Source organism: Hippocampus zosterae, chromosome 10 (assembly GCF_025434085.1).
Source record: "Hippocampus zosterae strain Florida chromosome 10, ASM2543408v3, whole genome shotgun sequence".
NCBI classification, from domain to species: Eukaryota; Metazoa; Chordata; class Actinopteri; order Syngnathiformes; family Syngnathidae; genus Hippocampus; species Hippocampus zosterae.
In genome coordinates this window covers 11,267,393-11,279,647 of record NC_067460.1, presented here as the reverse complement: position 1 = coordinate 11,279,647, position 12,255 = coordinate 11,267,393, and the positions used below count along the sequence as shown (strand labels likewise).

The 12,255-nt window shown below is 44.2% G+C and overlaps 2 protein-coding genes across 18 annotated transcripts in view; one reads left to right on the top strand and one right to left on the bottom strand.

The window, feature by feature from the left end:
- gmfg (glia maturation factor, gamma) overlaps nt 1–12,255 on the top strand; it is a 73,718-nt gene that overhangs the window by 36,868 nt on the left and 24,595 nt on the right. For 3 of the 17 annotated variants that reach the window (XM_052077593.1, XM_052077594.1, XM_052077591.1), the window contains exon 2: nt 2,089–2,124. The exons of 1 other annotated variant lie outside the window; for it this stretch is intronic. In XM_052077593.1, coding sequence (XP_051933553.1) covers nt 2,122–2,124 — 3 coding nt within the window. In that variant the 5' untranslated portion in view covers nt 2,089–2,121. Of the gene's footprint in view, nt 1–1,215; nt 1,475–2,088; nt 2,125–2,472; nt 2,552–2,629; nt 2,674–2,746; nt 2,797–4,084; nt 4,180–4,927; nt 5,002–5,093; nt 5,250–12,255 lie in introns of those variants that run through there. 13 more of the 17 variants (XM_052077588.1, XM_052077590.1, XM_052077589.1 and 10 more) reach the window with 9 other exon arrangements.
- Nucleotides 598–12,255, bottom strand: part of paf1 (PAF1 homolog, Paf1/RNA polymerase II complex component) — a 50,392-nt gene continuing 38,734 nt past the window's right edge. The window contains exon 15 of the transcript XR_007964269.1: nt 598–908. The gene's annotated coding sequence lies outside the window, so the exon portion shown is untranslated. The remainder of the gene's footprint in view (nt 909–12,255) is intronic.

Below are 12,255 nucleotides of genomic sequence, written 5' to 3'. Positions count from 1 at the left end.
CGCGCCACGTGTGGGTCCAGGTGCATATCCCCTCTCGCTCCCTCAGATCCTCGTCCTCCCTCCGCCTGTCAGTGCCCCCTGCCCGACTGATCACCATGGGAGCCAGAGCCTTCAGTCACGCTGCTCCAAAGCTCTGGAACAACCTACCTCCTGACCTCCAAAACTGCACACCTCTTTCCACTTTCAAGTCCCGACTAAAAACACACCTGTTCAGGATTGCCTACAACACATAGCTCTTCCATTTCCTATGTTTTTATGATTTTATGTCCTGTTTTTATATAACATCTCGTTTACAAATTTTTACATTGTATTTTCTTATTGTTTGTACAGTGTCCTTGGGTGGCATGAAAGGCGCTTTTAAATAAAATGCATTATTATTATTATTACTTTAAATTGTCTCTAGGTGTGAGTGTGAGCGTGGATGGTTGTTCGTCTTTGTGTGCCCTGTGATTGGCTGGCAACCAATTCAGGGTGTCTCCCGCCTGCTGCCCGAAGACAGCTGGGATAGGCTCCAGCACTCCAGCGACCCTTGTGAGGATGAAGCGGATTGGAAAATGGGTGGGTGGATGGTCCTGCTATTTTGCTGTTTGCTTTAGATAGTATTCGTTTGTTTGTTCGTTTATTGTTACTTGAACATATAAAAATATACAGTAATAAATTGGCAGAAAGTGAAGGTAAGTAAAAGTGTAAAAAAGAAAACAGTCATCATACAGCATATGTTCAAAGGAGTAGGAAGAAGTAACAAATTTATCTAGTTCTACCCCTTGTTTTGTATTAATATAAATAGATAAATTTTTATTTCAATCAGAAAGGGAAAAAGTCTGCATGTAAGCAAACACTTTTACCTTTCAAGTGTTTTATACTTTTATTTTTCCAACTTTTGGTTTGTATAGGGCAGCCTTCCTCAACTGGCAGACCGCGATCCACGACCGGACCGCCGACCTCCTCTGCCCTGACGCTCGGCAAATTGTATAAAATAATAAATTATCATGTGATTAATCAGTGTTATCAATCAATTGTACTGAATTGCTCAAGAGCATTGAACACATTTTTTTGGTCATTGTATAGAAAAAAAAAATCCAAATACTTTTAAGGACTATTTTTCAAAAGAGTGACAAGCAACTAAATCCATCCATCCCATCCATCTTCCGAACCGCTTGATCCTCACTCATGTTTAGTGAGTTTGCACACCATTGTAAAGATATCAGACTAACCTAATTTAACCTAAACAAATTTATTTTCTACCAAAGCGAGCAAATGCTTGTCGGCAGTTTTGAGCGCATACCTGCTAAATTGGACCTGGCCAGCAGGGGCACTGGACTTAAACTGTATCATAGAAGGCATTTCAAAACGGCAATTAAAGATGACAAGCAGAGAAGAAAACATGTTAGACAAGTTCACACCTGCACATTCAGTGCTTTACATCCACCTGAATAGTTTCGAAGCTCGCCGTGCTTTGCTCCCTCCTTAACAGGTAAGCAGTTTGCAACACAAATCTATTTCGCTTGCATTTGGTGGTGGAAAATGCATATGTATAAATCCTAAATTTCCAATCTTTATCATTAATTTGGATTGTTTCAAAATGAACAGATTGGGTGGGGCTGCAAGGACATAAATGACACCAATTTTGCCAAGTGGCGCATTTCGTTTTTTTGCATTGTCAAGCACTCCACGAGTGAGTGATGCGTTTTTAGAAATATATTTGTCTTTTAGCTGCAGAATATCATGCGACGTTCCCAGACTGCTGGGAAAGTCCCAAATTGATCTTCGCAGAGCTTCCTTAGCCCGGCCTCAAACTGCTCTCACAACCTAAGTTAACACTTTTTTTTCCCATATACATGTCTGAGTAATTTCATGTACCAAATATTGGACTTTGGCGATCCCAAATATCGTTTTCCGATACGGGGCTTAGGAATGTCATTTATACGAGGTTTCGGGACCACGCCCGAGTAGTCAAAAGGGTTTTCATTTCCAAAGACAGTTTGCTATTTTGTATTTATTGAGCAAGTGTGAGTGTACAGAGCTATAGAATAACATCTGTGTTGAATATTAAAGCTTTTTTTTCTTTTTTAACTTTTTTTAATACAGTCAGGAAGTCTGAGGAAAAAGATCAGCAGGAAAATGGTGAGCAAAACTGATGCAATTCCATGATCGTGTTGTTTCATGTTGTATCATTCCTTTCTACTTTGTTTCTTTCTTTTCTATTTAAGTTTTTTCCAACGTTTGAGCTAAGGGACTCATTGTACATTCGAAGAATCTCATGGCACACCCTTGAACAAAAATGTTACCCAAAGTCAAAGTGTCTTCTGCTAATCAAATTGTTCTGCCTGTCATGATACTTTGTTGACATAGAAAGATAAACAGAGACATATTTGCGTTTAATTACCGGTAAAATAATTTTTGAGAGCCTCTCACTGCACACGAGCTGGTTGGGAATCACTTGCCGGTTTTATCCTGTTTGTAACCCCACAGGCCATGATGGGAATACAGATGGATGATGACCTCGAGCAGAAATTGAAACGTCTTACGAACCACAAACACGCCCTGATTAGTGAGTGCTTCTTCACTCAAATAGACGTTGATGCTGTTCCGTATCTTGATGCAGAAGTGTATATCATGTCTATTGCAGTGAAAGTCGAAAAGCAACTTTTGATTTTGGATCAGGAACACGAGGCAAGTGACACTTTTTATTGGAAAGAATTTGGATCTTGAATGCCCCTTTTGAAAATCAACATTTGTCTTTCAGAACATCTCGATGGATGATTTAAGAAACAAGATTCCAGAGAATGAGCCCAGATATCCGAAAGTAGTAACAAAGGCCATTACCTGTGTTCATTTAGCATGATTGGTCATGACATTGTTCAAGCTGTTACACATGGTAACATAATTCAAGGATTTCATTAATGACAGCAAGTCTTCTCGGTCCTGGAGGAGTATTGCACCCCGAGATTATCACGCAACCACCACCAGCCACTCCTGAGAAGATTAATTATTGTTCCATGCTCTCTCAATTTGTGGATAGTGGCTCTTATCGTAGCTTTCCAGACTGAGAGATCTCAATTGATATCTCAGCCGTTGTTGAATTTCTTTGGATCATGGGAGTTTGTTGCAACTTTTTGAGATCTTTTGCAGGGGCGGTACTTCATGGTGGGGTCACTCTCTGGCCACGCCCTTAGCCACCCCTCACACCTTGCTGGAAATTATATTAGCTATGATCTTTATGCTATTTTCACATGGGTGTAGTATTCCTCTACCCTTTGAATACGCTCCCAAAACTTATTTGTATTCACTCCACATTCAAAGACTCAATGCACAATTGATCTGAATGTAAATTCTCAAAGAAATCTGTCAAGAGCATTCATTCTTAGCGTCAACATTAGTCAAAATCATTACCATCGCAAACAAAAAGCATGGCACAGAAGTCAGTGTTTATCATAGCTCCTCCACGGTCATAATTTCATGAAATCACACATGTCCAGAACCTTGCTGTGCGTGGTGGACATTGTTCTGGATATGTGAGTCTTTTATTTCATGAAACTCTGACTGTGGGGGGGATCATAAAAAATGACGCACCCATGCATGGCCACCCCTCTTTGGGGTATTGTGTCACCCTGGCCAACCCCGCGAAAAGTTTTTGGCTCCAGCACTGATCTTTTAGCCAACTTTAAGTTGTCAAACAGGTTTTACTTCTGTGTTTTCATGATCAAACAGGTCTGGAGGTAATCAGACGTGTGTGTGATCATCCTCAGTGAATTCATGATTAAACAAGGGGTGCAAGTGCTTTTTTAAAGAGGACCAGGGAGCTCCAATCTCCCCCCCCCCCCCCACCCCAAATATATCAAAATTCCATTTAAAACCGATTTTTCTCTTTTTATTATGTTGACCATTTGTCTGATTTGTTTGTTTGGTGATCTAAAACATTTAAGTGGGGGAAACTGAGAATTTTTGAAGTGGAATATACATTTTCATGGCACTGTATTTGAATTTTGCTGTCGCATGACACTTCCAATTGTGAGCCAGTGAGGTGTCCAAAAATTCCCAGTTTTTTTAACAGCATGAAAACTTTTCCTTGACTGCTACGCAAGATTATCGCCTATACTTATGATTTCCTGCGCCCAAGCGACTCAAAGCTACACCACAGTGCGCTGATTTTGGTAAACCCTGACCCCAGCCCAGGCGGTAAGTATTTATTTTGTTGCATCAATCATGTCTTCTTAAAGGTTGAATTTGAACTCTAGATGGCAGTCGTGTGCTTTTCGGGAATGGTGCGAGGCATTTGAGTTTAGCTCATTTCCTGGTAGAACTTGGTGATCAATCAGTGTTATCAATAAATTGTACTGAATTGCGCAAGACCATTTTAACACAATGTTTTTGGTCACTGTATTTAAAAAAAAAAATCCAAACACTTTAATGGCAAATTTTCAAAAGAGTGACAAGCAACTAAATATCCTGCATAAAAAAAGACAACATAAGCTGAAATTTTCCATATTTTTTTTAGCTAAAATTTCAATTTATTTTTCTGTATGACAAGCAAGGAGTTAAGTGGAAGGCACTCATGGGGTCAAATGCGTTGACACATGGTCCCCACTGACATTGATATGAAAGCACTCTGGTGTGGTGGATATAAAGTCAACACACGCCTGTTCAAATGTGAGGTTTTTGTGATTTAACAAAACAAGACCTCAATAAAGTATTTGAAAACCTTTTTTTCCCTCTACAACTCAATTCAAAAAGAAGAAATAATTTCAAGCGGGGGTTGAACAGCTGAAGTTCATTTGCTGTTAACATGAGTTTGAACCTGACGGATTAATTCCAAACAAAGCCACGTCCCCAGATATGAGGGTGTGCACACTCGTGCTCATTATGTCAAATGAAGACTGTATGTTGAATGTCCCCCAAATATACTTATTGTGCATTGAATGTGAAGGGTGCTCCGCAAAGACCGTGATGGTGTACGTATCCAGCGTGGAACTCCCGAAGAAAGCGATGAATGCCACCCAGGTGACGATGATTTCTCATTTCTCACACTGACTTGTGTAGGTCGAGGGAGCCGAAAAATGATGGGTTTTTTTCCATTTTTGTGTTCCACTCAGTATCTCGAAATCAAGAACAAGAACGACTTGACCGAGCAGTGGCTGAAAAACCATCTGGTTTACTGAGTTTGAAAGCCCATGAACATGGTGACAATTTCTGTCCATTTTCTTTTTTGATGGCATGTAACTTGCTAATAAATGGATGGACCTATATAACGTGTTCCATTTTGCCATCTTTTACAGAACTTCAATTTTAAGTATCGCAAAAACAAACCAAGCACATTAAAAAAAAAGATCCCACCATTTACAAATCACAGTTTGATATCATATCGGATCATGATTATGAAGGTCAGATTGAATTGATGCAGGTGCTGTCACGTTTCGGTCTAACCGAATCAAGTTTTGGAACCCAAAAGTGTAGACGCCAGACAAGGTCTCCGAAGCAAAAATATTTAACGTACAAAAATCGCACAGACAAAGTAGAAACATAAAGCGCTGGTCGAAACAAGGACCAGAGGGCACAAACAACGAACAACAAAAAGCGCTTGCACTAAAGGCAAGGGAGGAAAATAAGGATCGCGAAGACACACCAAAACAATGTATCCAAAATACACGCAAGAGAAAGCCAATTCACAAAATAAAATCCAATACTTACAAAACCAATGGTACCGAGAGTTCATGAGCGAAACACGACGAGATCTATAGCAAAAAATAGTCTATGGGCAAGGAAGCATCAAGGCATAACAATATCCCGACAACCAGCAGACAGATTGTTGGTTCTTAAATACACAGTGGGCGGCCCGGTAGTCCAGTGGTTAGCACGTCGGCTTCACAGTGCAGAGGTACCGGGTTCGATTCCAGCTCCGGGCTCCCTGTGTGGAGTTTGCATGTTCTCCCCGGGCCTGCGTGGGTTTTCTCCGGGTGCTCCGGTTTCCTCCCACATTCCAAAAACATGCGTGGCAGGCTGATTGAACACTCTAAATTGTCCCTAGGTGTGAGTGTGAGTGCAAATGGTTGTTCGTCTCTGTGTGCCCTGCGATTGGCTGGCAACTGATCCAGGGTGTCCCGCCTACTGCCCGAAGACGGCTGGGATAGGCTCCAGCACCCCCCGCGACCCTAGTGAGGACTAAGCGGTTCAGAAAATGGATGGATGGATAAATACACAGTTCCTTGATTGAAAGATTGGCAGCAGGTGTGCAGCCAGAAAGTCTGCTCAGACTGCCACCTGCTGGCCAGGCCAAGGACAGGAACATGACAGGTGCGTGTCAACAAATTTGTATCTTGTGTGGGGAAAAATCCGTACTACAGCTCATTTCAAACAATTAAACTCAGATTACAGGAAAGTAATTCTCAGAAGGCCAATTGCTACCCTTTACATGATAAAAATAATTTTGATTGTGTCTGTAAATTTTGGGGGTTTGTTTTGTTCGTTGTAAATTAATATTTAATGGATAAAATATTTTTCTCAGTGTGTAATGAAAGTACATAACACATTTCCAACATTGTAATTTCTTGAGATGTAACTCGTGCAGATTTTGACGCAAGCATGGATTTATCTTTTCCTATCTCTCTCTCTCTATACTGTATATACCTGTATATATACATATACATATATATATTAGAGCTGTCAAACGATTAAAATATTTAATCAAATTAAAAATGCAACTGTCATAATTAACTCAAATGAACAAAAAAATTAATCGTGGTTACTCACACATTTTTTATCGTTTCTGAATTTCCTTTTACATTTTTTTTGTCCTATTTTTTCCCCATTTTAATGCTCTCATCAACATGGAATCATGAATCAGTTTTCTATGTGCCAAATGCAAATATTTAATGAAATAACAATTTCGATTTTCAATTTTACATGAACATTTTTCACTTGGTGCAGTTATTCACACATAATCTCTCACACAATATTACTGTCCATCAATAACGGTGAAAAAATATTTTGTCACACAACAGCTGCTTTAACAGCTTTTTTTTAATGAAATCAAAACAGAGCAATATAACATTATAAAGTGCACATCTAAGGTACACTAGTACTCAGCCTATACTGGATTTAAACCATGGTTGCATACATCGTTTTTCTCAAGTTTGCTTTCAACACAGCAGTCTGTTTCTGTATGTTTGTTGAAGAATAACGAGACACCGGACACACTGTTCATTATGTGCCGCTGTATTCGAAACTGCCGGCCGTACAAACAAGCACACGCACTTCCCCCGTGCTGCAGGGGCAAACCACTCTGAAAGGGGGGGGTTCACTCCCCCTAACATAGTCAGGCTATGTTGATTGTGTTGGTCCTTCTTGCGCGGAAGTCTCTCTACGGTTTTGTGTAGACCTCATTTCAAATGACTACACTTGGTTCGATGACAACACTGGAGACGTTTTACTTTCGCTAGGTCGCTACCACTGTAGCGCACTGTCACTGTCAGACGAACACAGAGAAGCTCCACCCGCTCTATTTATATGGACACGGAACGCTGTAACCTTCCACACAAAATAGTTCCAAACAAGTAACAATCGCGTCAGTGACATACATCGTATACCTGTATGATACAGAGAGAGAGAAGAACAGATAACTTTGGTCTTGTCAGTGGAGCAATATGGCAACTATTTAAAGGTAAACTTTCCATTCATAAACTCTTTAAGTATCCGTTTTCGGTGTCTCGCGCAGCCGTGGCTGGCAAAACAGACGAGGGCGTGGACTTCTGCAGCGCGCTTGTTGCTTTGTTTCTGGTGTATTTATAGAGCACCGTAACATCCGCTTGTGACGTGTGCCGCGTTAATCTCGCAAGAAAAAATTTAATCCCGTTAAAATTCATTTAAGTTAATGCCAATAAAAACACGCTAACCTAACAGCTCTAATATATATATATATATATATATGGGCTACTGGAACAAAGCGGAGATGGGCGAGATGCGATAACATGGCTCTGTTGGAATGCTACTACTCAAGCAACCCTAGTCAGAGGGGTTACATGCAGAGAATGTGGGCTAAATGATTACTTCGAAACCCACAGTCACGGTTGACCACGAAACAACTCGTAGCTCAGTGTTCCAACATCCACGAACGGCAACTGCTGTCACAACTTGAGATTGATGAGGTACAACGCAGGTTCCATGGTGAAGGGCCCCAGGCTGCCAGATCAGAGGAGGAGGTCATACAAGAGATTGGGAGGCAAGCCCCAATGAATGCAGATGATGAGATTGGGTGGCCAGCCCCAATGAATGAAATGCTGAGCGAGGCAGCAATTGACCTGAAAGCTAAGATCATGGCGAGAATAAAAGCTGGGCAACCTAGAAACCGATTACAACGGCTATGTGAAGTACCATCTGAAAGTCTCATAGAAAGTGTGAATGCAGCACTGAGGGTGATCCCTACCGTAACGATCACAGAAACCAATGAGCTGATATACGCTTCAGCATCAGTGATCCTGGAGACTCTGGGATATAAGAGCAACCATGGAAGCCATGAGATACGTTATCCACCATGGAAAAGACGGTTGGAGGCTAAGATCAAGGCTGCCCAGAAAGATGTGAGTCAATTGACGGAGGCCCAGAGAGGTGTGATGAAAAGGCCGATACCCGAGAGGTACATCCAGATGACCATACCTGAAGCACTCGAAACTGCCAAACAAAGGCTCCAAGCCTTGTCCAGTCGCCTAAAGCGGTACACGAAAGAGAATGAGGCCAGACGAATAAACAGGCTGTTCGCAACACAACCTGCGAAAGTGTACGCTCAGTGGCAGGGTCCTAACAACAGAGCTGACCCACCAAGACTGCAAACTGAAAGGTACTGGAAAGGCATATGGGAGAAGGAGGTTGCACATAACAGCAGTGCACAATGGCTGGCGACCCTGAGAGAGGAGCACAGCAACCTCCCTGAACAGAACCCAGTTACCATAACAGTGGCAGACATACAGGAAAGAGTCTCAGATATGAAGAACTGGACAGCACCAGGCCCAGACATGGTCCACACCTACTGGCTAAAGAAACTCACAGCACTCCATGAGCGCCTAGCAGTACAAATGAACCAGCTGCTGAGGGATGGGACTCACCCAGAATGGCTAACCGAAGGGCGAACGATCCTGATCATGAAGGATCCCTCGAAGGGTGCAGTCCCATCCAACTATCGGCCAATAACCTGTCTCTCCACAACATGGAAGCTCATGTCAGGCATCACTGCGGCTAAGATAAGTGGACACATGGATCAATACATGAACGAAGCACAGAAGGGCATTGGTAGAGATACCAGAGGAGCCAAACATCAGCTCCTGGTTGACAGAACAGTCGCACAAGACTGCAGGTCCTGACGTACCAACCTGTGCACAGCCTGGATTGATTACAAGAAAGCCTATGACTCGATGCCACATACATGGATCACTGAATGCTTGGAGTTGTATAAGGTGAACAGGACCCTAAGAGCCTTCGTTGCGAACTCGATGAGGATGTGGAAAACCACACTTGAAGCCAAAGGCAAGCCACTTACCCAAGTGTCCATCAAATGTGGCATATACCAAGGTGATGCACTGTCCCCACTGCTGTTCTGCATAGGACTGAACCCCCTAAGCCAAGTAATCACCAAGACAGGCTATGGATACCGCCTCAGAAATGGAGCTACAATCAGTCACCTCCTCTACATGGATGACATAAAGCTGTATGCTAAGAGCGAAAGGGACATAGATTCCCTGATCCACACAACCAGGATCTACAGCAGCGACATCGGGATGTCATTCGGGCTTGAGAAATGTAGTCGGATGGTGACTAAGAGAGGAAAGGTAGTCCGCACTGAAGGGGTCTCACTCCCCGAAGGAACAATAGCAGACATTGAGGACAGCTACAAGTACCTCGGTATACCACAAGCCAATGGCAACCTCGAACTGGCAACAAGGAAAGCGGCTACGGCCAAAATACCTCCAGCGAGTGAGGCAAGTCCTAAGAAGCCAGCTCAATGGCAAGAATAAGACCCGGGCAATAAACAGCTATGCCCTGCCAGTGATCAGATACCCTGCAGGAATAATAAGGTGGCCAAAGGAAGAGAATTCAGACCACGGACGTTAAGACCCGAAAGCTCCTAACCATGCATGGAGGGTTCCATCCCAAATCCAGCACCCTGAGACTCTACGCAAGCCGAAATGAAGGAGGCCGGGGACTAGTAAGTGTGAGAGCCACTATCCAGGATGAAAATCCAAGCTCCATGAATAGATCAAGGAGAAGGCTCCAACGGATGACGTACTCAGAGAATGTCTCAGACAATGGGGAACAGAGGATGAGGAGCCCGAAGAGGGACCATCATGGGAGGACAAGCCCCTACACGGGATGTACCACCGGACCATAACTGAAGTGGCCGATCTCAAGAAGTCCTATCAGTGGCTAGAGAGGGATGGCCTGAAGGACAGCACAGAGGCACTCATCCTGGCTGCTCAGGAGCAGGCCCTGAGCACCAGAGCCATTGAGGCCCAGATATACCACACCAGACAAGACCCAAGTGTAGGTTGTGCAAAGAGGCACCTGAGACGATCCAACACATAACTGCAGGGTGTAAGATGCTGGCAGGGAAAGCCTACATGGAACGCCATAACCAGGTGGCTGGCATAGTCTACCGAAACATCTGTGCGGAGTATGGACTGGAAACCCCAAGGTCAAAATGGGAAACACCTCCGAAGGTGGTGGAGAATAACAGAGCGAAGATCCTGTGGGACTTCCAGGTCCAGACTGACAAGATGGTAATGGCGAAAAAGCCAGATATCGCGATCATAGATAAAGGACTGAGGAAAGCCGTTGTGGTGGATGTAGCGGTCCCAAGTGATGGAAACATCAGAAAGAAGGAACACGAGAAACTCGAGAAATACTAAGGGCTCAGAGAGGAGTTGGAGAGAGCCTGTAAGGTAAAGGTGACAGTCGTGCCCATGGTGGTCGGAGCACTCGGGGCAGTGACCCCCAAACTAGATGAGTGGTTGCAACAGATCCCGGGAACAACATCGGACATCTCAGTCCAGAAATGTGCAGTGCTGCGAACAGCTAGGATACTGCGCAGAACCCTCAAAAGCTTCCTGGCCTCTGGTAGAGGACCCGAGCTGAATGAGGGACGGACACCACCCAAGGGGTGAGACGAGGATTTAAAAAAAAATATATATAGATGTAGATATATCTATATATATATAGCACGTCGGCTTCACAGTGCAGAGGTACCGGGTTCGATTCCAGCTCCGGCCTCCCTGTGTGGAGTTTGCATGTTCTCCCCGGGCCTGCGTGGGTTTTCTCCGGGTGCTCCGGTTTCCTCCCACATTCCAAAAATATGCATAGCAGGCTGATTGAACACTCTGCTTTGCTGATGACACCCAGTTCTACCTCTCCTGCAAGCCAAACTCCATACTACCACCCCCCTCCCTCATCTCTTGCCTCTCCGAACTCAAAACATGGTTCACAACAAACTTTCTTAAATTAACTGCTAATAAAACTGAAGTCCTCCTTCTTGGCACCAAATCCACTTTATCCAAAGTAAACAGTTTTTCCTTCAACATTGACAGTTCCCTCGTGTCCCCCTCCCCCCAGGTTAAGAGTCTGGGTGTCATCCTGGATAGTACGCTCACCTTCCAGTCACATATCAACACCATCACCTGCACTGCTTATTTCCACCTCCGCAATATTACCAGACTTCGCCCTTCCCTCACCCCCCGCACCACTGCTATCCTTGTCCACAGTCTTGTCACATCCCGCCTTGATTACTGCAACGCTCTCCTCTTCGGTCTACCTCAAAAGTCCCTTCATAAAATCCAGCTGGTTCAGAACGCCTCTGCTCGTATCATCACAAAAACATCTTCCCACCAGCACATCACCCCCGTTCTCCAACAGCTCCACTGGCTCCCTGTTCAACATCGAATCAACTACAAACTGCTTCTATATACATATATGGCCATCCACAACCTGGCCCCTCCTTACCTATCTGACCTTCTCCAGGTGCATATCCGATCCGATCCGATCCTGGGCAATCGGCCCCCGTCAGGGACTGGCCCCCCCTCCCGGGTCCCACACCCGGCACGAATCCCCTTGGCGTCTCGCAAGGTTCCCCGCCAACATTTCCTTCCCACACCTCCCGCAAGCTACCCTTCTCCCTCCACGCCCCCCCTCCCCATTCGCCCTTCGCCCCTCCCCTGCCCTACCTTCACGCGCCACGCCCGCTCCCTCCCCTCTCACTCCTTCCCTCTCCCCCTCATA